This window comes from Corvus kubaryi, unplaced genomic scaffold (genome assembly GCF_017639235.1).
Source record: "Corvus kubaryi isolate FWS band 111438036 unplaced genomic scaffold, C.kubaryi_AGA036_p1.0 124, whole genome shotgun sequence".
Classification (NCBI taxonomy): Eukaryota; Metazoa; Chordata; class Aves; order Passeriformes; family Corvidae; genus Corvus; species Corvus kubaryi.
Genome location: NW_024580659.1, coordinates 2,233,074 through 2,256,642, shown reverse-complemented (window position 1 = coordinate 2,256,642; position 23,569 = coordinate 2,233,074). Strand labels below are relative to the sequence as shown.

At 44.1% G+C, this 23,569-nt stretch overlaps 1 protein-coding gene across 1 annotated transcript in view; it reads left to right on the top strand.

The window, feature by feature from the left end:
* The window catches only part of STAB1 (stabilin 1), a 51,891-nt gene that overhangs the window by 1,135 nt on the left and 27,187 nt on the right, over window positions 1–23,569 (top strand). Inside the window, exons 2-22 of the mRNA XM_042017909.1 lie at window positions 4,609–4,745; window positions 6,199–6,314; window positions 7,390–7,475; window positions 8,514–8,583; window positions 9,390–9,485; window positions 9,914–10,030; window positions 10,766–10,962; window positions 11,160–11,293; window positions 12,998–13,125; window positions 13,337–13,428; window positions 14,374–14,496; window positions 15,928–16,074; window positions 16,658–16,720; window positions 17,327–17,440; window positions 17,840–17,893; window positions 18,697–18,777; window positions 19,074–19,232; window positions 20,107–20,169; window positions 21,466–21,567; window positions 22,636–22,722; window positions 23,050–23,161. Coding sequence (XP_041873843.1) covers window positions 4,609–4,745; window positions 6,199–6,314; window positions 7,390–7,475; window positions 8,514–8,583; window positions 9,390–9,485; window positions 9,914–10,030; window positions 10,766–10,962; window positions 11,160–11,293; window positions 12,998–13,125; window positions 13,337–13,428; window positions 14,374–14,496; window positions 15,928–16,074; window positions 16,658–16,720; window positions 17,327–17,440; window positions 17,840–17,893; window positions 18,697–18,777; window positions 19,074–19,232; window positions 20,107–20,169; window positions 21,466–21,567; window positions 22,636–22,722; window positions 23,050–23,161 — 2,278 coding nt within the window. The remainder of the gene's footprint in view (window positions 1–4,608; window positions 4,746–6,198; window positions 6,315–7,389; window positions 7,476–8,513; window positions 8,584–9,389; window positions 9,486–9,913; window positions 10,031–10,765; window positions 10,963–11,159; window positions 11,294–12,997; window positions 13,126–13,336; window positions 13,429–14,373; window positions 14,497–15,927; window positions 16,075–16,657; window positions 16,721–17,326; window positions 17,441–17,839; window positions 17,894–18,696; window positions 18,778–19,073; window positions 19,233–20,106; window positions 20,170–21,465; window positions 21,568–22,635; window positions 22,723–23,049; window positions 23,162–23,569) is intronic.

Genomic DNA, 23,569 nt, shown 5'->3' with positions numbered 1-23,569 from the left:
GACTTGATTTAGAAAAAGCCAGAGGACTAGAAAGGTTTTTCAGTGTCAGACCTTTGGGTGCAAGCTTTTGTATAGACTCTTTCGTGAAAGGACTATAAATGACTACTAGGAAGGCTTGTAGGATCATTAAGGTGACTTGAGCACAAACCTGAAGTGTCTCTAGGGGTCCAGGCAGATGGGTTCCAGATTGTGTTCAGAGATGTGGACTCGTGTCTTCAGCTGGTGTAAGTGGAAATGTAGGTCTCTCTACTTGGAGACAGTCTGTTGATCTCTGCAATCACTAAGGAGTCTGGCTTGCCAGGAAACCATTACATTATCAGGTAGTGAGTACCCACTTATGGAGAAGTTAAATGTTTTGAATCACCTCTGAAGCAGTTTATTTAATCCAAGAAAAACTCCCTTTTAGAGTTTTTTTCCTCAAAAAGTTCCCTCTTTATAGAGAAAGAGAAGAAACATTTGAAAGGTTTTAATGGGAGATAAGGAAAAATAAGGATCTAATGAAGCCTTCTCTGGTAGTTTAGGATACCCATTGGATTTGATTGGAATAGGAGTGCTTCCACAGGAGGCTTTTGTTGGCTCACATGGGCCATTGAGAGAGAAGAGAGATTTTGTGCTGTTTTTCAGTGATGTTATGTCAGGGCTCAGCTTTAATGGTTCAAACATGAGAGTGAATTTGTTAGTCTGACTTGGTTTTTTATACTTCTTGCTGTGGGCTGGGGAAGATGCAGCAGATGTGAGAACTATGAAAGTTTTTCTGCTGGGAGGAGGCCAATCCCAAGCTGTGCTGGAGGAGGAATGGAGGCAGGTGGGAAATGAGGAGAGTGGTCTCAGCATCCCCATGTTTCCAGACCTCTGCAGCTGAGATGCTGGGAAACACCCAGGGCAATGGAAGATCTTATGTGATCTCTGAGCTTGATTGGTCATCCTCATGCTAAAAGGTGTCCCTTGAACAAGTGTGAAGGGTTTGTGTGTCCAGGAGCTGCTGGTCTGTTCAGCTCAAGTGTTACTGAGAACTTCCTGGGGAGGTACGTGGCTATAATGACTCAAGCATGTGTCTCCAGCTCTATTTTGTAAAGGACAAATGCGCTGGAAACTTGGTGATTCATTAGATAATGGCTATTTCCAGAACTGGCTCCCAGGATTGTTGGAGCTGAACACTGACGTCCAAATAAGTTTTTTTTCTTCCTTGAGATTTTTTGCCGTGCAGAAGGATTTGTGTTCTGGGTTGGGAGGAAAAGATAAAGGGTGAAAATGAGGGAATTAAACTAGCTCTTACGAAATACTTCCCAGCTTATTCTTTTGAGGTGGAGTACAAGAAACGAGCACTTGAGAAGTGAGGGACATCTGTTCAGAGAGGAGGGAAGGAAACACAGCAGCATCCAGAAGCTTCAATGTGTGTCAGCTGAGCGCAGAGAGCAGTAGCTGCTCTTGCACAAGCATTTGAGTGCAGGGAGAGAGCACAGCACAGCCTGGAAGACAGGGGCACCCTGGCTCTTAACTTCTTTTGGCTGCAGTTGGATGTCTTCTGTTTTAAAAGCTTCTTTTCATTTTGGAGATATTTGGGAGCATTAGTCCTCCTTTTCTGTTCCTTTGTACATAAACTGTGATCCAGTCCAGGCTCACATCATCACCTGATCAGAACAGTGACTGTCACCAGGTAGCCCTGCTGCATCACAGGGACAGACATTCCCTCTTGCTGCTTCCTTTCCAGTGGCTTCACACTTAGAAACAGCAAAGATGAGCCCAAGGGAGCAGTGCATCATTGTTTTCCATGAGGCTGTGTCCCAGGAGCCACTTCAGACTCAAACTTCTGTCTGTCTTTCATCCTCTCCAGAATTTGAGTATCTGGACTGTTGCATTTTTGTCCCTTGATTCCCTCTTCTGCTTTCCTAAGACACAAAACTCTCCAGAAAATGACTGCTTCATCAGTTCTGTCACTCAAATAAGAAGGGAAATATTTTTTTTAATACTTTTCCAGTCAGCTGTTTTCTTCCTCTTTCCTCCTGCCTGTTGCTGCTGACACAAGCATATTTCCTTATAAAAAGGGGAAGGTCTTACTGGAAAGCTGCCTAAAGCTTATGAAGTGTCCCAGTAGGGATGGGGGGATTCCACAATAACTGTCTTTTCTTAGAGGCCTGCAAGTAATTAAATATGCCAACAGGGAAGAATGGCAAACATCCACCTCTCCCACTCTTCATTTCCATTGAGAAATGGAGCCACGTTGATGAAGGAAGGAGAAGGGAAATAGGATAATGTATGAATAATGGTGTCTTCCTCCACCACCATGACAGAGGACACATCTAATGGCCCAACTGTGTCTGATGCCTGAAAGTGCAGATGAAGCAGAAGGTTGGAGAATTTAATTTAGTATTTGGTTCTCTACTGTTTATGTGGTCTTTTTGAAACAGGTAGAGTGGCTCAGATACCTGGTAAAGGTTTGTGGCATAATTCTAACTCGTAGGAAGGAGTCTACATCTGTATTTCTTGCTCAGGTATCTTCCCATTCCTTTTTCCAAGGCATTGTCTCAGGGAAAGTTAATGCTGGGATTTGGTGGAACTAGAAAGAGAGGAGCTGTGCTGTTCTGTGACATCTGTGTTCCTGCCTTCAACTGGCTCCTTTCAAAAGCCCAGCTTTAATCTGGAGTCCTAATTTAGGCTCCAATCAAATGGTTGGAAGGACTTCTTCCCTACCCCATCAATGGCACTGCTGATCTTTAGAGGCAGAGTACTCTGGAGGCAGCACCTTGTTTATTCGTCCATATTGTTTGTCTTCTCTGTTTTGGTCCATGAAAAACAGGAAATCTCCTCTGACTGCTCTGTGTTGGTGGAAGCATAAGGAACAGCAAAGCTGATCTCTGTTCTGCTGGATAACATTAGTAAAGCTGGTGCTCATAGGAGAGGTGGATTTGGTGGATCTCAGACTGGGTTTGAGCTCTTTGTAATGCAAGGGAGTCCTTGACATAACAGGTTCTTTGGGGATTCTGCTGCCAGGGGAACTGGAGGTTGCTGTATGGTAGGAAAGCCTCAGAAGCACAACTAGAAGTTAATATCCATGGAAAGGGCAACCACAGCCACAGAAATAATTTCCTTCACCGGGTGGCATTCTTGCATGGATGGCTGCAGAAGGTGGATCCATAAACATGAGAAAAAGCTCAACGACTCCAGTCAGAGGGAACGAGTCAGGAAACATTCCAGGGACATGTCCCTGTGGACTTGGGGGTTATCTCTCAGGAGGTTTTCCTGACAGGGTCGGCTGGCTATCATCTGGGAGGGCTTTCCTGAGCTCTTGATAACTGATGGGAAGCTATGGGCTTCCTCCCATGCCTTGAGACAAATGTATGTATTTGGGCTTAAGTTCAGAGGAAGCAAAGCTGAGATTGCTGATGGGAATCCAAAACAAGGAGTTCTGGGGACAGGAGAACTGCTGCATTAACAGCATTGTTCAGGATTGGCTTAAAAATTCCAGATCAAGGCCTCCTCCCAAAATTTGATCTAATATTTTTATTTTTAGAAAATACAGTGCCTGTAGAGGCACCGTTGAGATGAGCTCTGTGAGTTTTTTCCAGTCAATGACCTTTTGGGGCATACACAGCTCATGCCTCTCAGCTTTTCTCTGTCATCAGCAGGGGCAACTACTGTCTTTTTTAAAAATTACCAGTGAGGTTTCCATGCAGCTGCTTGTTTCCAGAAGCTTAGAAATTCAAGGAAATCTTTTAGAGCAAAGTCACGAGTTTTAATGATAGATTGGCATGTGATGATCCTTCACTCTGGGGCTGTGCTTTGACATCTGCTCTGGCTGTGTTTCATTTGGAGAAGCGAGGTGGTGCAGGAAAGCCCTGTGAGGAAAACCAAACCCCTAAAGTTATTCTGGTTGAGTGGAAGGACTTAGCTGATTTAATCGCCAGCCATGTGATATATCCAAGTGTCCTACCTGATCTTCACGCCAATGTTTATGGAGTCCTTCTCACCTGGGGTCAAAGCATCAAGGTGTTCAGAGAGGTGCAGAGCACCTTTCCTTTTCATTCACCACCCTGCACCTCCTCAAAAACAATTGCCATGAGAAATATTTCTGTGAGCAGCTCCTGGCTCTGGGAAATAGACTGAACTAACACAGTCAGCTCTGCAGACCCGTGGAACAGCAATGAAACACCCAGTGAACTGGATTTTATGAGTGGCATGGAAAAGATAAATGCTGTGTTGCCTTTTAATTCAGTGTCTTCTGGCAAGGGTTGTGAATTTAGGGCTTGTCCTCACACATCACTACCACGTGTTTGTAAAAGATCAGCTGAAATTAGCAGTGCAGAGTTGTGATTATTTTAGAAATGGATAGAATTTTTGCTGTGGGTTGCAGAGGAAGGATAAGATAGCTGTGGCCTGCCCTGTTGCTTCTAGCTGAGATCCAGGTGGATCCAAGCATGCAGCACCACGGCAGGGGGGTTTAGCCCATGGGAGTGTGTGGTACCTCCCAGCAGCTGCACTGGCCACTGCCCTCCCCAGTGCTATCTAACAAATGGTGCAACTTGATAAAGGTATTACAAATTGGCAAGATAAGTGCCTAGGATAACAATTTAATCTGGGGCTATTTCCATTCTGTTTTTTCTTTTAAAGTTAAAATCCATGCGATGCAATGTCAAGACGATGTTCACCTTGAATACAGCATGTACTTCTTGTGCTGCAGTGCCTAAAATGTTGTGTCCAAGAGGCTGGTTAAAGACCACCCAAAGATTAGGAGTAAGGGACTGCAGGTAAGGCCTATTTCCTAACTGTGTTAAGTTTTTGGCACAGCCCTGCTAGGCAGGGAGTAGTGTGTGTCTTCAGGAGAACACACACGTGGTTTTGAGCTGTAAAGGTCCAAGGAGTTTTGTTTTCAGATGGGTTTATGGCCCCTCTTATTGTTGCTTTTGTCTCCTTGCAAATCCCACAGACTTTCTGCTGGGCAGGTTCTATATACACAGAACAAATTAAATGACAATAACCTCTTAACTTGCCCTAAACAACCTGAGTTTGCTAATCCTGCTGTAGCAATTTAACAGAGGTCTGTCTAGCATAGAAACCTGTTTCAGGCACAGAATTCCTTAGTGGCTTATTAGGAAAATAATATAATGATAGTTCCCCTTGTATATCCTCCCAGCTTCCAGCAATAATCCTCTGAACTTTTTACCTTCCTAGTTCACTTTATGACAATTGCTTGTTCATGTGTTCCTTGCTCATACTCTGTTGAGTTTGGCTGGTAGGAAAAGAATGAAAGAAAACTGAATTTACTACAAGGCTTTTGTAAAATGAAACACTATAGATTATTGTTTGTGTATGTATTCAGCAGTGAATGTTAACTGTTAATATATAGCTCCATTGTCTGCTCTTTCTGTGATTCCCTCAAAATACTTTAAAAATAGCAGTGGCAGTTTTGCAGTTTATAGCAGTTTTTGCACACACAGGAGTCAGATGGAAGCCAAAGCAGCAATGCTATTGAGACAGTTTCCAAGTTCCTTTTGGGAAGGATGTGGGGCCAAAAATAAAATGAAGTGTAAGAATAATGTGAATCTATGCAGCTTTTCTGAGTGTTATCTACTCTTTGGTGGTTGTTGGACAGACCCAAGAATAGTTTTGTACTGTGTACGTGCAGAACAAGAGGTACTGCCACCAAGGACTCACCCTGTGGGTAGAGGGAAGGGATGATGGATTGAAAAGAAGATGCTTCTGTTGGGGGATTTAAGGCATTTGTCCAAGATTTAACAGAGAATCTGTGAATAATACAGCTATTAAATCCAAATTTACTGCATCTCGATCTGGAGTCTTTAGCAAAAGACAGAAAGGGACAAGTCCTGAAAGGAGATTTTGTTCTTTCAAGCTTATTTTGGATGTGAAGTCGAATGCTGAGTCACCCTGGAAATCCTAAATTTGTTTCTGTGCTGTTTAACCCTCCAGCACCGAAGGTTTCCATCCTGATGCAAGATGCCTTCTCATGCCCAGTCCCTGACAGATTTCTTGTAACCAATCTTTGAGGTTCAAATCAATGGGCCTCTTTAGAGAGGACATACCAGGAGCAAAACCTCTTGTGTTTGTGTGCATGGAACAGGGGATGAGGGCCCTTCCTTCCCTTCAGAGCTCAGGGTGCTGCAGTGTGATCGCCTAGAAACCCTCCAGCAGGCCTGTGCTGGGCTTGTGGAGTAATCATAATCTTGGTTTGTTTTTTTTAAGATACTCTGTCAAGTTAGGAGAAAATACCCTTTCCCTGACAGGGTGCCATCACATGTGTAAGAAGGAAATTGAGGAGAGAAAGTGCTGTCCAGGATTCTGGGGTACGGAGTGCTATGGTAAGTTTTGGGGTTTTTTACTGCAACCTCTAGCTGCTGAACAGGTCAAAACAGTTTTAATAGGAGGCATTAAATATATATATAGAGAGGTGATTAATTTTCATTATTCCTTGAACACGCACAAGGTCTCTGTTATCTGTCTGGGAGCATATCTGTCTGTTCAGCACATAATCTCTTTGCTCCGGATGAGTTGAATCCCATTTAACACATAACATAACCTCCTGTGGGGGAACTTCCTTTTGTCTCTTCTATAAAAATAAACTTTTGGAAAGGGATGTTTTTGTTCCTCTTTACGAAAGTTTCCAAAGGAAGAGGAAGATCTTTCTGATATCCCTCTAGTCTGCAGTGCGTGTGCCACGTGTGCTGCTCTATAGTCTGGAGTTCAGTCAGCCACAGAAAATACTTAGCAATTCCAACCCAAGGTGAAAATAACCATCCCAAAACTCCCACTCAGATTTATGCCAAGTAATGAGAATTTGTTTTGTCTTGTCTCAAAAATCCAAAAGCAAGGCCTACTAAGCTGAACATTTCTCACACGTTTGACTGATGGAATATGGAAAGACCCCCTCCAGTTCTGCAGAAAATGGGAGACTGAGTGCTTGAGCCTGTTCTCACACTGGCTTTGAATAAGCAACTGGTTTCATCAGAGGAATTACGTGCCTAAAATGATCAGAAATAGTCCCCAGAATGTGGGGGTACCTCACTCTAAAGATGTGTGGACCATGTTTTTCTGGGCATGCTTCCAGCTCTTCATGAGGTCTGGGAGAGCTGAAAATGCTCAGTGTCTTTGCAAAGCAGGCTCCTGTCTGTCCCAAGTTCCAGAACTGCCCTCACCTCTCAGTGCTGCTGGCATCAGTGGCCCAACCTCAAAAAATGTTTCAGTGCCTTTGTTGAAATTCAGTCTTGTTGGGACTTTTCCTTAGACCTTGCACCTCTGGGCCAGTGTTAGGCGTGCTGGATCATTTGCTGGTGAACAGGCCTTTGTTTTGTACAGCTGGAATACCCAGGAGAGAAGGAGATGGAAAGGTGCTGATTGTTCAATCTAATCTCATCTATCCTGTCTCTTACCTGCTAGAGTGTCCAGGTGGCTCTGAAAATCCCTGCAGTGGTCATGGGACATGCTTGGATGGTATACAGCAAAATGGGACCTGCATCTGCAAGGTCAGTGCACAATTTACTCCGAGGGTGATGTGCTTTGCCAGAGGGAGTTTTTTGTGTGGTGTCTGTGCAGGTGCTCTGGGTGAAGGCTGCCCTTCTGCCTGAAAGGCCATTTGCAGCTCCTTCCATTCCAGCATCAGTGTCTGTGGTTTTCCTGCAGCATTGGTGTGGTCTGCAATAGCACTAAAACGCTATTGGTGATGGTGTGGAGTTGGGAAGAATCTCGAGGGTGAAATTAAGAAAGAATTGCATGAATTTAACCCCTGACCAGTTGAAATAATTAGTGTCAGTCTGTGGCTGCAAGAAGCCCTGAGACACTTGGCTATTAATGAGCTGTACCAAGGTAGGCAGAGGCTCCGTCTCTCAGGAAAAGCAGGAGAGACCAGAAAGAGAATTTAGGGCAGATATTTTTTTCTTTTTTCTTTACTGCCCAGACTTAGTACAACCAAAGCATAAACAATTCCTCCGCATTTAAATTGGATAGAGCAGTGTTTCTGAAATGTATAGGGTAATGAATCAGTGTCAGACTTGAAACTTTCCCTGATGAACTGTGTATTTTTACAGCATCCTCAATTAACAGCTCAAATCCTACCTCTTGGACTCATCTTTGAGAAAAGTTGATTTTGGACTTAAGTCAAAGACACCTTATATCAACTAAAATATATGCTGAAGGTCCCTGAGCCCTGTAAAATCAATGTAAAAAATCCCACTGGTATTAGTGAATTCCAGATTCCTTTTTCAGAGAGATATCAGGAGCCAGCTGGAACATTCCTGTCTGTCTCTAATTAGAACATTATTTCCTCAGTGCCCACCAGAGTTTCCTGGCATTGGTATGCCCTCTGTGTATCAGCTTACACTGGGATCTCCTTTCCCATGGGGGCTGGTTAGGACTGGAGCACTGAGCAGATCAGTTTTCTTCACTGTGTTGCTTCAGGTATCACAGAAAATCAAAAATGAGGAGAGAGTTTGAACTATAACCATGTGTGAAACAACAGAGTGATACAGAAAAATAATATCTGGCACATTTTGGGGCCCTTCTAGGAGCAGTACAGTGGGTATGGCTGCCAGAATTGCCGAGATGAAAATCGCTTTGGCTCAGACTGTCAGTCAGGTAAGAACAAGTCTTTGAAGTGAACCCTTCACAAAAATAACTGAAAACAAGGAAGGAGGAGGGGGACGTTGAGTGAGGAAGGTGCTGGAGAGAGGGAAAGTGACAGAGAGCTGGCAGTGTTCAGTAGCAGGTGTCTGGGCATTTTGTCTTTGTGCCCTTCTGCACTGTCCCATTAAACAAATTATTGTCAGGCTTTCACTCAAACAGTCCATTTTTCCTATTGTAAATATCTCTCTCTCCCCCCTTATCAGGGCTATCCCACTTTCCTCTCTCTTTTTAGCCAGGCTGTTACCTACATCCCTGAAACAACCCACACTCGCTTCCCAACTGTTTTCAGACTTCTGTAACAGCTCCACTTGTCTCCCAACTTCTTTCTTGCTGCCCTCTTTTAAAAAATGATTACACACTGTTCTGCCTCGCAGGTATGACATTTTGGGAAGTGATTTATGGGCAGTGCAGCCTGTCTGTCACAGGAGCCCTTTTTGTCTAGCTCCTGCTTCCTTGTGTCCCCACAGGTGAGATAGGTGTGATCTTGGTGGTTGTGCTCATATATTAAAACATGTGCCTGAAAAGCTGGTCTAGACCTTGCGTTCAGGGCTGCTCTTACCTTGTCTTCTTGAGCCCAGGACATGCAATTTACCTTCTCAAAGCTCTGACTGGCATGGCCAACTTTTAAAAGGAGCTAGTGGATTATTAGTGGGAAATCAGGATGCCAAGTCCCAGGGCAGCTGGCCAATGTGTTCCTGGAGCCCCTTGCACTGCCAGGCAGCAGAAGGGCTGAAGGTTTGTCTGGACTTCCCTTGCAGAGTGTGACTGTGTGCACGGGGAATGCAACAGCGGTGTCGCTGGGAATGGGAGCTGCACGTGCTATGGAGGCTACACGGGCCCCCGGTGTGACCAAGGTAAACACACTGCTAGCTGCAGAGGGGCTGGGAGAGCAACCTATGATATGGGCTTGGGTGCATGTGTCCCTAAAGGGGCAGGGGGACACTGGATATGTTGGGAATATAGAGGAAAGATGATTGGAGCATTGGAGATCGAGACAGAGGGAAGAGCAGGGGTCAAGATGTACCATTTCTGTATGCCTCTGTTCTTTCTCTGGAAACCAGCTAGATCCTTTCATTCAGCCTTGGGGGACCTGACTACCTAGGCTGCCAGGAGCTTAGAGCTGCTTGCACTGCTCATATCCTCTGGCTTTTGTGCCAGCTTGGGGTCCTTGGCAGAGGAAACCACATTTGCCTTTATTTCCAGGTATTCTGTAAGGTGAATTATATCTTCTGCCAGTGCCCCACATACTCAAAGGGAAACTCTTTTTGCTGTGTGATTGCAGAGCTCCCCCTTTGCAAAGGTGTGACGTGTGAGGCCAACAGCAAGTGTGTGGTGAGGGATGGGACAGCCGTGTGTGACTGCAAGCTGGGCTACAGAAAACAGGGCAGCACTTGCCAAGGTGAGAAACCTCTCCATGACCCTAAATGGTCCTGTTGGGAAAAAATCCTATTGCACTGGTACCTGCAGAGGATTTTGATTACTGTTAACACTCTGTTCACTGCAGAGGCTTAAGAACCTATTTTTTCATGAATCCCCTTAAGATTAAGGGCTAAGCTTTTGGCTCTCCTCTCACTTGGTCATGAAAGCAAGAAGTGAATAGAGTTGCAGGCTCCATCCAGCACTTGCTTGTAAGTATGTACTAAATAATGACAGCAGGATATTGGTGAGTCTGAACCAGTTTAAATAATGTGTGGAATTAGAGGACTTCTTCACTGATTTCAAATTTAAATTTGTGAATTGGTTTCCTTAAAAGGAAGTTGATAAGATGCACGTGATCAGCTAGCTATGGATAGCTGCTTTCACTGGCTCTTTACAGTTTTTCTGACCAAACTGCAGTTTCATGTATCCTCAGACACAATGCAAATTCAGAATCAGTCCAAGCATCCTCTGTCACTCACACTTTTGTTTCTGAAGTAACATGGAAAATGTGTCATCCAAATGGCTCAGAATAAAAACCCCCAAATGTCTGCTCTCTGGAATTATTTCATTTTCCTGTGAAATTTTCGAAGTTTAATAGTACAAATTCCGTATGCTCCATTCTTTCCATGCCTTTTGCAGCCTTCTGTGCTGCACTTGAGTGCTGTTTTGAAAACAGAAGTTTGGTTCTGCTCACATCTAATCTCTTTAATTGCAGCTCAGGATCCTTGTACTCCTTCTCCATGTTCCCCCTTTGCTGCATGTAAAGCTCTTGGATCACGAGCGTATCAATGTACCTGCAAAGAAGGATTTCAAGGAGATGGAAAGATTTGCCAGCCCATCAACCCTTGTGTTGACAGCAATGGAGGCTGTCCAGAAAACTCTACAATTTGTGTTTACAGACGTCCAGGAGAGGTAAGGGCAATAACAGCCAAGGTCTGAAAAATGGCCAGGGGAGAAGTTGTTCAAATGAACTGATGAATGTGTGGGTCAAATCTGCTCTCATCACCTCAGATTTTGCAAAGGAAAACTAGACAGCTCTTTTGTAGGATAACGAACAGGGTAAAAGATGGTACATGCAGCTCTATGATCACTGTGTTGCCTTCCCTTAGGCAACTTGTGTTTGCAAGCCTGGGATGAGTAGGAGAACTCCTTCATCCGAGTGTTTGGCACTTCCCAGCGATTGCCGGCAGTATCTTTGCGACGTGACTGCCACGTGTGAAATTAACTCTCAGGGGACTCCTAGGTAAGCCAGTTTGAAAATTGCAAATAAAGAAGCTTACTCTGCAGCTAGAATGGAAACTGGGTTTGGATGAGCTGAATTTTTAAGAAACTGCCAGTGATCTGAGGAGTATGGGCCAGAGTCACCATTTGAGAAGAACCTGTTAGTAACAAACCCGTTGAAAGTAGAGTTTTACATCAGTAATTGTAAACTACTTTTTTTTAGAATTACTAAATTGCGTGTGGGTCACAAAATACTTTAAATCTGGGGTGGCAGAGTCTTCTGTAATATGAACTGGAGATGTAGCTCCCCAAGCTACAAGTGGTGATAGAAAGTTATTATCAGTTAATAATCAATCATTAAAAGGGAGGTGTGTGACTTGTTTGCTCACATTTGCATACATTTGCTTCTGAGGGATAAGACTTTGTCTCTTCTCCCAGCCAGGCCTGTAAGCAATAAATAAATTAGAGTTGCAGAGTGACAGGGAAGGGAGAAGTTGAGTGAAGAAACACCAGACCTCACATAGTCCTTTGAAGCAAAACACCTACGAGTTGGTACCACTTAGATGGGAAATATGGCCGGATATAGGATCATTTTTGCATAATGGCCTCTCAAACACCAGAGAAAGCTTCACCAAGAATTGTATGTGTTTTCAAGAAAAGGTAGAGCTTCTCTGAGACGCTGAAGAGGGAAAGAGCAATCCCATCTCCTTGATCCTTCCTTCTCCAATGCTGCTAAAACTATTAGCACCCACTTGCTCATTGTGTGCTCCAGGCCAGGACTGAAACACACAGTGGCCTCCCTTTCTGAAGATCTGTTAGCACAGTGCAGGACACAGTGTTCAGCGCCGTCCCTGCCTTACATATCTGTTCCCCAGCAGCTGGCACCAAGCCCTCTGAGGCTGGAGTGATGTCAAATTCCTCCCGTTGTCACATGTCTTTGCATGGCTGAAACAGAAAGAGCAGAGCTGATACTTGGACAAAGCCCAAACGGGAAAAAACATCTTTGGTAGTGTCTGAGTGATGACTACAAATCCGTGTGAACCAGGACGGAGATTTTCACATGTAGATAAGCTTTTCTGGAAAAGTCATTAACTTCTCTGGGCCCCTCAGTGAGTCCCAGATGAACTGTAGCTACCTGATGTGCTTGGGCTGGCTTCTCACTGAAGCCAAGGGGTCACATAGGAGCTGTTTGATAGATTGTCACTTAGCCTGTGGGTTTAATGCCTTACCTCAGATTTTCAGATGCTGTAACGACTACAACTGACTGAATATCTAGTTAGAAAGGTCTGAATAATTATATTGTGGCAATCTGTATCCTGAACTCTAGAGCAGACAATCCTTATGTTGTTTGTATCTGAGAAAGCGTCTCCATTCTCTTTGGGTAGATACAAATTGGTTTGCCTGGCAGAAATGTGCATCTTTTTTCCTGTCACTCAGTTTAGGCAGAAGTTACTCAGCCCTTACCTGCATCCCTGGAAGTGGTCAAGAACAGGTTGGATGGGGCTCTGAGCAAACTGGTCTAGTGGAAGGTGTCCCTGCCCATGGCAGGGGGAGTTTGGGTTAGAGTTAGTGTCCCTTCCAATCCAAACCATTCTATGATTCTAAGCTCTTAGAGCTGGCATTGGTCTTCCAAGTGTAGATACTGACATGTTGTTCTACTCGCATTTGTTGAATATCTTGCAAACTGGTTTATAATGGTTTGTTATGTTTCATCCTTGTCTCATAGCTGTGTGTGTAAAGAAGGGGAGATTGGAGATGGGAGAAGTTGCTATAAAGATCTCTTGGGTGAAATAAATCAGCATAATTTGCGAGGAAGATTTACTAGGAAACTAAACGTCGCCAAGAAAATGTTTGGTAAATGCTTTTTTATTTTGCTTGGGGGATGGAGCAAACTGGGGACAGGGTAGCAGTGCCAAACCCCCTCTGCTTCCTTGTAAACAAGTAATTGTTGCTTGCACCAGGCTCATAATGTGTAGATTGAATAGTGCAGCTAACAAGAGGAATAATTACTGCTGTGGTTAAACCATTGCTGTGTAACTGCTTCACACTGCTCCTCTTTTTACAGCTTCTGGGTGCTCAATGTTGCTGACTAAATATGGGCCCTTCACAGTCTTTGTACCATCCCTTCTTCCCATTCTTGATAGAATGGAATTCAACGTAAGTTTTCTTGGTTTTAGCAAATTTTTGTCTTAAGGTTCTTTCCTGCTTGAGCTCTGCAGCCTTTATAAGCTGATTGACACAAGAGATGAACTTTGGCAGGCACTATTTATAGAAATCATCTCTTGGGAATACTTTTCATTGTCTGGTTAAGTGGCAGTCTTTTAGAGGATGTTACATCCCTCACATTATTTTGAAGACCTCTATTTCTTTCTTCAATACTTCAGTTGTTTTTTGTTTGTTTTTAATGTCAGGAAGCGTAAGACTTTCTGGCCATTCTTCTTTCAAAGCTCAAACCTCTCATGTATGACTATTCTTAAAACTTTAAATGACTTTTTATTACCTGAGGGTGTGATTTTCAAAAGGGGCCAAGTATTACGCCAAAGTATTGGAATTTTGACCAGTGGTAAAAAATAGTAACTTCTGGATCCATAGAAAATATATCAGGAGAGGCCCCCAAATTACCTAGTTGGCCTGTTCCCCCAAGGATGAGTTCCACCAAAATCAGTATTGACAGAGGATTGTTCCAAAAAACATGAATGGTGGTAAACCTAGAGAAGAAAGGAAGAAACTAAGTGTAATTTCAGCAGATTAAACCACCTACATGGTCCAGCATAGGCAAAGATTGTGTTTGGGGAGCTTCAGCATATTTTATAATCTGGAGCGTGCAAGGATGATTTTTAAATTGTCCAAGTCCAATGGATTTCTGTCTGGGGGATTCCTCTAAAGTCACCTGCAGGTTAATCAGTCTCCCTCTTTGAATGTGTACACAAACATAAGGAAGAGTCTTGCCAGAGTGCTCCTTCAGTGAATCAAAATGAAGAGGAGAGCTCTTGTATGTTAAGAATTCCTCTGTGTGTGTTAGCTGGGAGAAAGTGTTCTGTAAATTAACTTTTCGAAAGAATGTGTCATTTATCTTTTTTATGTGGGCTTTCCTCCCCAAAGGACACCACTGCTGAGCAGCTGTGCAGAATGCACGTTGTTCCTGGTCTGCATTTGATAGAAGACATGATAAAAGCCAAGACTATGTGGACCTTGTCAGGACATCAGCTGACATTCACTAGCCAGGTAGGAGTCCCCTGAAGGCCTGGGTCACTGTTTTCACATAGGACAGACTGGAGCCTGAGCACGGTTTCCTTGATTGGCTTTCTTCACCAGAAAACCTTTTTTCTATGATCAAAACAGCAAGTTTCTTTGTGCAGTCTAAAGCAAGGTGGTTTAAGACCAGACACCCCAAGCAACCACACCTCCTGTCTCACAGACAACCAAGAATATGACATGTGAATGGTGTTTCTATGCTCTCTATATGCCCTGTGTTCTGGAGAAGAGACCTTTTCCCTACAGCATCAGTGGCTACAATGTCCATGTGGCTGACATGGACGACGCAACAAAGTCTCTCTTCAGACTGCATGCTCCTGTGTAGTTTGTGTGCTTGGACACAGCCACATGCTGAATTATTTCCTCTTCTAGTTTCTCTTTTCCCCTCTTTCTATTTTATTTTCCTTAGTCCTCCTAGCAAAAAATTTTTCCCTGTCGTGTTCTGATAAGGAAGGCTCTTTTCTTCCTTTCCCAATTGACTCACATTTTCCTGTATACACTGCTCTCTCTCCATCCTGCACCTTTCCTGCATGCTCACAGGTGGCCAAGGGGGAGAGCCCTGTGTTTCCTCTCTGAGGATCCAGCCTTGGCCTTGAGGTCTGGGTCATAATACATCAAAAGGACAAAGCACTATTGGGAGCAGGGGAATCCGAACTGAGTGTGTCAATGCTCCTTTTAAAATTCTTTCCTGTTTGTTTACTCAGGAGTCTTTTGATCTGGGAAGTCTGCCCTCCCCTTCCTTTGTTTCAGACAGAACTCTCAGTGATGTGAACTGAAGTTTAGGGCAGGGAGGAACAATTCAAAATGCACATGGTAAAATGAAAAGCACAGGAAAGCTGTGCTTGCCTGAACTTGAATCATGGCTGCAGCACCAAGACTTGGATGCTTAGTTTGTAGGTTAACCTTGGGACACCCCCACACAGCAGGCTTCAGTGCATGGATCCATACCTTGTGATTCAGTGAGCCTGACTGCTTTGGCTTTGTTGTGAAGACTTCTTGTAGGCATAATCAGTCCATAAAAGCTGTGTTCAAAGCTGTAGTTCCAGGATTGCCTCCAAATCATTTATGTGGTGGTCAGGGCATCCTTTTGTGATCCAGAGCTGTGATCAATCATTGCTCACAGTCAAACTTAATTCTGGAGCAGGGTGTCCCAGGTGAGGTCTTGTTTCTTCTGTAATAAGACTTAAAAGTACCACTCAGGATCAAAGTATCACCCAAACTCAAGTAGAATGGGGTGCTTGTCTTATACCCAGGCCACCTCTTAAATTTACTTTTTCGTGAGTAACTCTGGCTGTGCCTTCCCCTTGCTGATCCTTAGGCAGGAAGCACTGATTTATAGTTCTATCATGGTAACACAGATGTACCACAAGGAAATAACCTATTATTATTATTATTACCCAGACATACATCAAATCTTTCCGGTACCAAGACCTGCCAGGGGAACTGTACAACATCTTGCAATCAAACCTCCCAGCAGCCAATGGCATCATACATATTGTCAACAGCCTCAGGAAAAAAGCCAGCACTGACAACCTCAGAAACTCACAGGTACAAAAGCATTCATATTTCTTCTCTTTTATGGGACAGCAGAATAAACACTTTAAAAAAAATCAATTAGTCCTCCAAATCAGTGAGGCTTTTTTTAAAGGGAAAAGGCTATTTGTTTTCAGCTCTGATAAGGCCTGTTAGGTACTATTAAAATACCATTAAAAGTAGCTAATGGTATTGCATAAGCCAGATAAAAATCTTGCAATTATGCTTTTACAGTGTTTGGATGCGTAGAGAATTCTACTTTCATGAATAAAAGCACAGCAAATGAGCTCTTCTTCAGTTGTATCTTACAGAATATGTATCTTACGGGACAAATATTGAAGAGTATTTTTCACATAAAAATCAAATGAAGATTTTCTTTAATTGGTCTGTACTGCATCTTGAAATTATAATCAAAAAGTTGTCTTTGTGTTAAAAATATTTTAAATGAGAACAAATAATCATTAGATTGTGCCCATCTCTTTGAGGTTGATGGCCTCCTGTAGATTTTTACATGCAAACCACAAGCTGGGCATCCCAGAATGTGCTCAGAGCTTGCTTCAGCCCCAGCCATGTTTTTCCTCTTTGTATCTTCCTGCAGAAAACCATTGGTGAGATTCTTGCTTCAATGGAGATCTTCAGTAGATTTGAAACTATACTGGAGGTAAGCAAGTTTGTGTCTGCCCAGGAAGCTGCTGTACAAAGCCTGCTGCTGATTTGGGGGGAATTTTGAATAGCATTTAAAAACATCTCAGTAATTTGGCTTATTCTGAAAGTTTTATTCTGTGTAATTTCTTATTTTCTTATTTTACCTAAGCAAATATAATGGAAAAGATTGGAGTTTTCACATCTATAGGGGATCTGGCACAAGCAGCAAGGGTACATGCCTCTTTCCCATCTTCCTCCCCATGTCCCCTTCCCCTTGTCCCTGGAGAGTTGTTCTCCAAAGCATGTTTAGTTCTTGACCACACTTTAGTCTCTGTGTGTGTGCTTGTGTGTTTAAAGCATGCAGGGAGCATCAGCCCAGGACTCCCTTGCTCATTATTGCTGCATTCCCACCAGTGGCTTCATTGTCCCAGCTGTGGTTTTGTGGCACTTATGCCTCTGTTATATCACACACCTGTCCTTGGTGTCCAGTTGCCTCTTGCACACTTTGCTTTTCAACTGCTCTGCCTTTAGTGCATTGTTTAATGTTTCCTCTCACTTCCTGCTGGACCCCCCTCACTAACCCATGCTAGATCCATGATGAAATCTTCTACTGTTTTTGCAGAACTGTGGCCTGCCTGCAATACTGGATGGACCAGGCCCCTTCACTGTATTTGTACCCAGCAATGATGGTGTGGATAGGCTGAGAGATGGAAGGCTCATTTATCTTTTCACAGAGGTGAGAGCCCATAGCGCTGTAAGACATCCTGAGCTGACTGAGTTGCACTGGGCTGTGCTGGAATGACTTTGTGCAATTTATCTGGTCGTTGCTGAAAGCTGTTCTTCCTGGGGATGGCTAAACCATGTGTTTGTTTCTGTAAGGCTCTGGGAGAGAAGTGGGTGCGGTTGGAACCTGCAGTGGGCAATGTGGTTAGCCAGATTGCTTAAATCTGGTGTTTGACTTTCATTCCTCACCCCAGCTTTGGGCAGGGGAAAATGAAGGAACTTATTCACCAAGTGAATTCACTGCTATAGGCATTGCCATTGTCAGTCATTGATTAGAAGAAAATGTACTTGCCATCTCTTACTCCTGAGCATTGAAGGGGTATCTGATTCTGATGCTCTCTTCTTTCCTTAGGGCATAAATAAGCTTCAGGAGCTGGTGAAACATCACATCTACACTTCAGCAGCGGTAAGGCAGCAGCTCTAACTCCAGACCTCCTTCAGACCAACAACTTATCAACTCTCTTGTCTGGCATAGAGGTCACGGTGTTGATGACTTTAGTTGCTACTTCCTGAACTTCCCCTGGGGGAGCAGAGATGTGATGAGGATCTGATGAGGAGAAAATGTTTACCATGAAAGGGCTTGCCAAAAGGGACAGCTGTGCTCTCCATCAAGAAACTCTGAATTTTCTGGAGTGTTGGTGTTCCCTAGTTGGATGGCCTTTACAATGAAAATATTGTCCAGCCGAGTTTGCTGCAGGACACAAAAATAACAATTGTCCTGGTTCTCAGAACTTCTCTCTACTCAAATCATTAAGTTTCTCAGTACAAAAGCTGCAGTTTGCAATTTTTTTCTGCCTTTAAGCTTATTTTTTCAGTCAAAATATGTTCTTTATTATGCTTCTGGCTGAACTTTCATTGTTTATTGAATATGTCCTAGAAAAACCCTTATTAGTCTGACCCTACTTTCAGCTGTATTAGTAAGAGACACTGTTAGTGAGACTTGATTTCAGCTGTGCTGGGCAGTTACCTAAACAAGGAATGAAAACCAAGGCAGCTGCCAGCAGCACTGCTGTGTTTGTGGTTCTGCAAACAGTTCACACAAAGTCCTGGATTACCCTCTGACCCATTGTTTGTTTTTAAGGTATTTCATGAAATGTAAATGTTAAGTCCCCTTGAGAAGTTTTTTAAGTGGCAGGAATCACGGAAGGATTCTGTAAGCTGCAGTGAAATGACCCTGCTTTCTCATGGTACCTTGTGTTTTTGTTTCAGGTGACTGTAGAGCAACTGATAATGATGCCACACATTGTTACAATGGCTAACCAGATACTGACCATCAACATTAGTGCAGATGTAAGCGTGAATCAAAACCCTTTGGAGCAAACCCCGGTGTTGTTCTGTCTGGTGTTGGGGAAAGTCTGGTGTTGTTCTGAACAATGTGGTTTCACCCAATCTCTTCTTCCTCCTCTGCTTAAAAATCTGGACTTAAAGAGATAGTTGAAGTGGTTTGCTTCTTATCGAATCTGTGACTCCACTAAGAGGCCTGACCATTCGTGTAGTTGCCCTTGATGTTGTGAACCATCTGTTTCCTGCATTGGCTTTATGTAGTTGATCCTGTCTAACGGTCTAAAATTGTGTTTCTGCATCAGGGAAGAATTCTGATGGATGAATCAGGGATCCCCTTAAACATGAGAGACATTGTGGCATCAAATGGTATCATTCATACTTTGGATGGCATCTTCATCCCTCCTTCAATCGTTCCTATTTTGCCTCACAGATGCAATGAAGAGCAACATAAGATTGTGATGGTAAGTCAGCTTCTCCCGTTCTCATGCTCAAGCACAGCTGTGTACCCCACACTCACCTGGAGGGCCAAAAGCAGGCTGTGTAAACTGCATTTGGGAAATGTGGTCTGTCTGAGACTTCCCCTGGTATGAACTTTGGCAGCACTGTCAGTGTTTCTTCTGCTTGTGCTTGGCACTGCTTTCCTGCTAATCAGCAGATGTTCCTGGTAGGTTGTTGTTCTTTCCGTGCACCCATCCTTCCTCTGATTCCAAAGTATATCTGCCTTTTCCCTCATATGATCTTCTTCCCACTAGAGTTGCTAACTTGGCTGACAGAGCTTTGTTCCCACCTCTTTGAGTGCTGGTGTCCTGTAGCCTGGACAGGAAGCAGGCATTCAGTAGCCAGAGCTACAAATGCTGTGCAATATTCTCACGTGAACTGTTTCATATACAGGATTTGAGGTGCTTGCTCCCCAGTTTGATCGTTGGTAGGTTACTGAAGAAAGAAGGTGAGGTTCTGAATAGCAAGAGGTTTGGAGAGACACAAGGGGCCAGCGTGTCCACATAACTTGCTGACTCAGTGAGTCTTGCTGCTTGGATGCTCAAAATCCTTTCCAGCCTAGCAGCAGGTCTAGTGGCAGAGAGACTCAGAGAGTGCAGACAGACCCCAGGCAGGTCTTCAGGCAGGTACAAGCATCTCCTTGAGACACGTGAGATATTTTATGTAAATGATGAACTTGGCACATTTCAGAGTGTGGAAACTAATAGTAGTTAAATATTTCAGATACACATGATGTTTTGGATATATGTACTGGGAACAGTAGCTCTGTAGCATTCTTGGCATGGGGAAGGGGTTCCTTTGAGAAGATTATATTTTTGCCTCTTCTTTTCTTAACAGGGCTCTTGTGTGGACTGTGAGACTCTCAACAACAGCATTTGCCCACCTGGAAGCAAGGAAATGGTAAATATTTGTAGTTATTTCTGTAATTTCTTTGTATAATGACAGACATGCTGACAGTTTCTAAGTCAGCCGCTTTCAAATAAATAGAGAGCAGGAAAGGCAGCCAGTAGAGAGGCTTGTTAGAGGGCATGTATCCATGCCTTGTGATCCCAGACTGGTGCCCACTCACTGCTCTGTGCACTCTCTTAGTCTGAAGTCTGCTTGCTGAATCAATGTGGACCATGGTGAGAAATTCTGATCTGAATGAAATTGTAGATTGGCAGCTTTTAGCACTTGTGCTCTGCCTCAGGCAGAGCTTTCCTACTCACATGCAGGGTTTGCCAGCTCCTCCAGAGTCTCAGAAGCAAGCCTGATTCCACTAGTACCATCCAGTACTGCCTATATCACAGGCAGAGAATCACAACAACCTTTCTGCACTGCAGGGAGTGAGAAACAGTTTGTTCCTTGCCTCTGCTCCCTGTTGATTCAGAGATGAGCGGAGCTAGCTGAAGGTGGAGCAAGGGGGAGTGGAGTGCTGCTGTTTGAGTTATCCCATGCTGAGGTTAGCAGAACAGCAAGTTCCAGGAAGTCACAATGTGAAGGCCAGACCCAAGATGTTGTTTGTGAAAGCCAGAGAGGTGCTCACCACCCTTAAACTCTTGGGTGTCCTCTGAGAGATCTGACTTCCAGGAGAGCTTGCTAATGCAGTCTCAGCACGGATGTCTGAAGTAGAGCTCTGCAAAATCACTGGTTGCTCATTTTCCTCTCTGATTAAGGCTGGCAAAGTCAGAATCATCTGGGGCCCAGTTCTACCTGTGCTCAACTCCAAGACAGGTCACTGAGCATTGTTCCAAAGTTATTTGCAACCCTTTCTCCTATGTGTTCCTCTCTTTGTCTCACCTTCATCTTTTTCCTGCCCTCCCTCCCTCCCTCCCTCTCCTTACTCCCCCTATGCCCCACTCTCTCCCCTCTCCTATCTCTTTCCTCCCCTCTTTCTTATTCTTTTTCTCCCGCCTGCAGCCCTTATCTCACCCTTGGGTCCTGTCCCTCCCTTCCTCCCCCTGTGCTTGCTCTCTCCCTTATCATAGATACTATTATTAAAACTAAAGGGCAGCACCTTGGCTCAGACTTGGGGACTCTTGGGAGTAAGAGGAGGCCACCATGTGCCTTGGTTCATCCCAGGCCTGCCGTAACTGTGTGCAGTTCACCTTGGCTGCTCAGTGAACTTCCTCAGCTCAGAGATAGGTACAGTTGCTCTCTGCTGCAAAAGAGCAAAGGGGAAGGTTACAGTACTGATGCCTTGTTTTGTTTGTACAGGAACCAACACTCTCTCCAAAGGAATGTGTTTACATCCATGATCCACAAGGCCTGAATGTCCTGAAGAAGGGGTGCGCCAGGTACTGCAATCAAACCGTCACGGTGAGTGTGATGGAGGAGCACATTCCCTCTGCAAGGAGCTCAGCTCTGCCTTTCCTCATTCACCAAGAAGAGCTCTGAGTTGAGAGGGCTGGATGGGAGCAAAAGGAAAGCTGTCCCCAGGACCATCACATAAACCAGCTGCCTGCTTTTCCGTTGAGAGAACACAGGGTACCAACCTGCTGCAAATGTTAGAAAGCAGCTCAGTTAAACCTGAGTGCAATAAGTAAATAAAATAAGGCATCCCTGCTGTGACCAGCTAAGCTGTAGGAAGCCATGATGGTGCAGTGTTAACTGGAGTGTCCCAGATTTAGCATTTCTCCCAGAGGAAGCTGAGCACAGGGAAAGTGCTGTAAGCTGTGAAGTGATTGCATCCTGTTTATGAACCATTGTCAGATGGTTCGGGAAGGTCTGTCAGTGAATTTATGGACCGCGTGTTTGTCTGCAGCTCCTGAGCTCTCACAGTGCCAGCTCTATGGAATGATTTGTGGTTGTTTCATTAAATACTGCTGATTGTTTGTATTATGATTGTTCTTCCTTTGGACAGTCATGACAGGGCCTGCAATCCAGGACTGCTCCATCCCTCCACAGGAATGCAGTCCTGGGCAAGGATAAAGTAAGAGTGAGTGGGCCAGTGCTATTAAAGAATTAAAAGTTCATAAAAAACATGGACCCTGTGTGTTGAAGTCACAGAACAAGCAGAAAATGATGGTTTGTTCTGAGAAGAACAGGCTATGAGCAGGAAGAGGGGCATTGTTGAAAAATAATTTAAGTGCAGGAGGTCCTAGGTGCCAAATGCAACATTCTGTTTCCCTCCATGGCAGAGACAAAGACCAGAATTTCAGAATTATGAGCACAGGATTCCTCTAGGATACTCATTGCAGATGAGTTGAAAAGAGTTTGTTTATTTGGGAATATATTTTTTTAATGGGTGAAGTTTGAAGTGCCCATCTCTCCTCACAATACATGGTGCCTGTAATGGTTGTGAAGTGAGAAGAATGTGTAAGTCATCGTTGCAAATTTGATATTGTTAAGTCACATCATACCTTACCAATTTTGCTTTTTTTTCAGAAACCTGGATGCTGCAAAGGGTTCTTTGGTCCAGACTGCATGCCATGCCCAGGGGGATTTTCCAGTCCATGCTATGGCCGGGGAAATGTAAGTGTGGAGGAACCTTCTGCACTGCAAGGAGCGGTGGCATCAGTGTGGTTTGAGAGCGTAGCTGTAGAGAAGTACAAATCAGAGTTTGTGCTCCAAGGCTGCAGCAGTGGTAGCAGAAGATCCAGGGAGAGTGGCATACATTCAGTGTGAATCAGGTCATGGCTGTGGGGGACAGCTCTGGCTGTGTGGGATCTTGTATTACTACCAGCACTCTTCAAAGTCCTGTTTGTTACTGTGAGTATCAAAGTGCCTTTGATGGATATCAAGGCCTTGGCATTTCCCTGAGTTTCAACCACTTTGGTTTTCTTTTTGTTTTCCTTCCAGTGCAGCGATGGCATACAAGGGAATGGCAACTGTCACTGCTTTGAAGGTTTCAAAGGCACAGCCTGCCACATCTGTGCAAACCCAAACAAGCATGGCGAGAACTGTGATGAAGGTTGGTAACTCTGATGGAGAGACTAAAGAAAAATGTAGAACAAGGATAATGGTGCAAATTCATGTATGTTGGATTCCCTTCTGTCAAGACCAGCATCACGAGTGACAAAAATGTCATCATGTGTGTCCCTTCAAACAACAGTGGAGAAGACATGTTTGATATGACAGTGGTTGATGGGGGTTTTGGAAACATCAACCTAATTTAGATCTGTCCTGTTAGGAAACAAAAGACAGTTGACAATGACCTTGAGCTCGATAGCCTAAATTACAGCCTATAGAAAATGTGGATCCAGGCAGTCACAGGATCTGTTCCCTGGCCAGGCTCGATTTGTGATGGATGTCTCTCAGCAGACATCCCTCTGTCAAAAAAAAAAAAAAAAAAGGGATGATCATTTGGTGTCATGAGTGA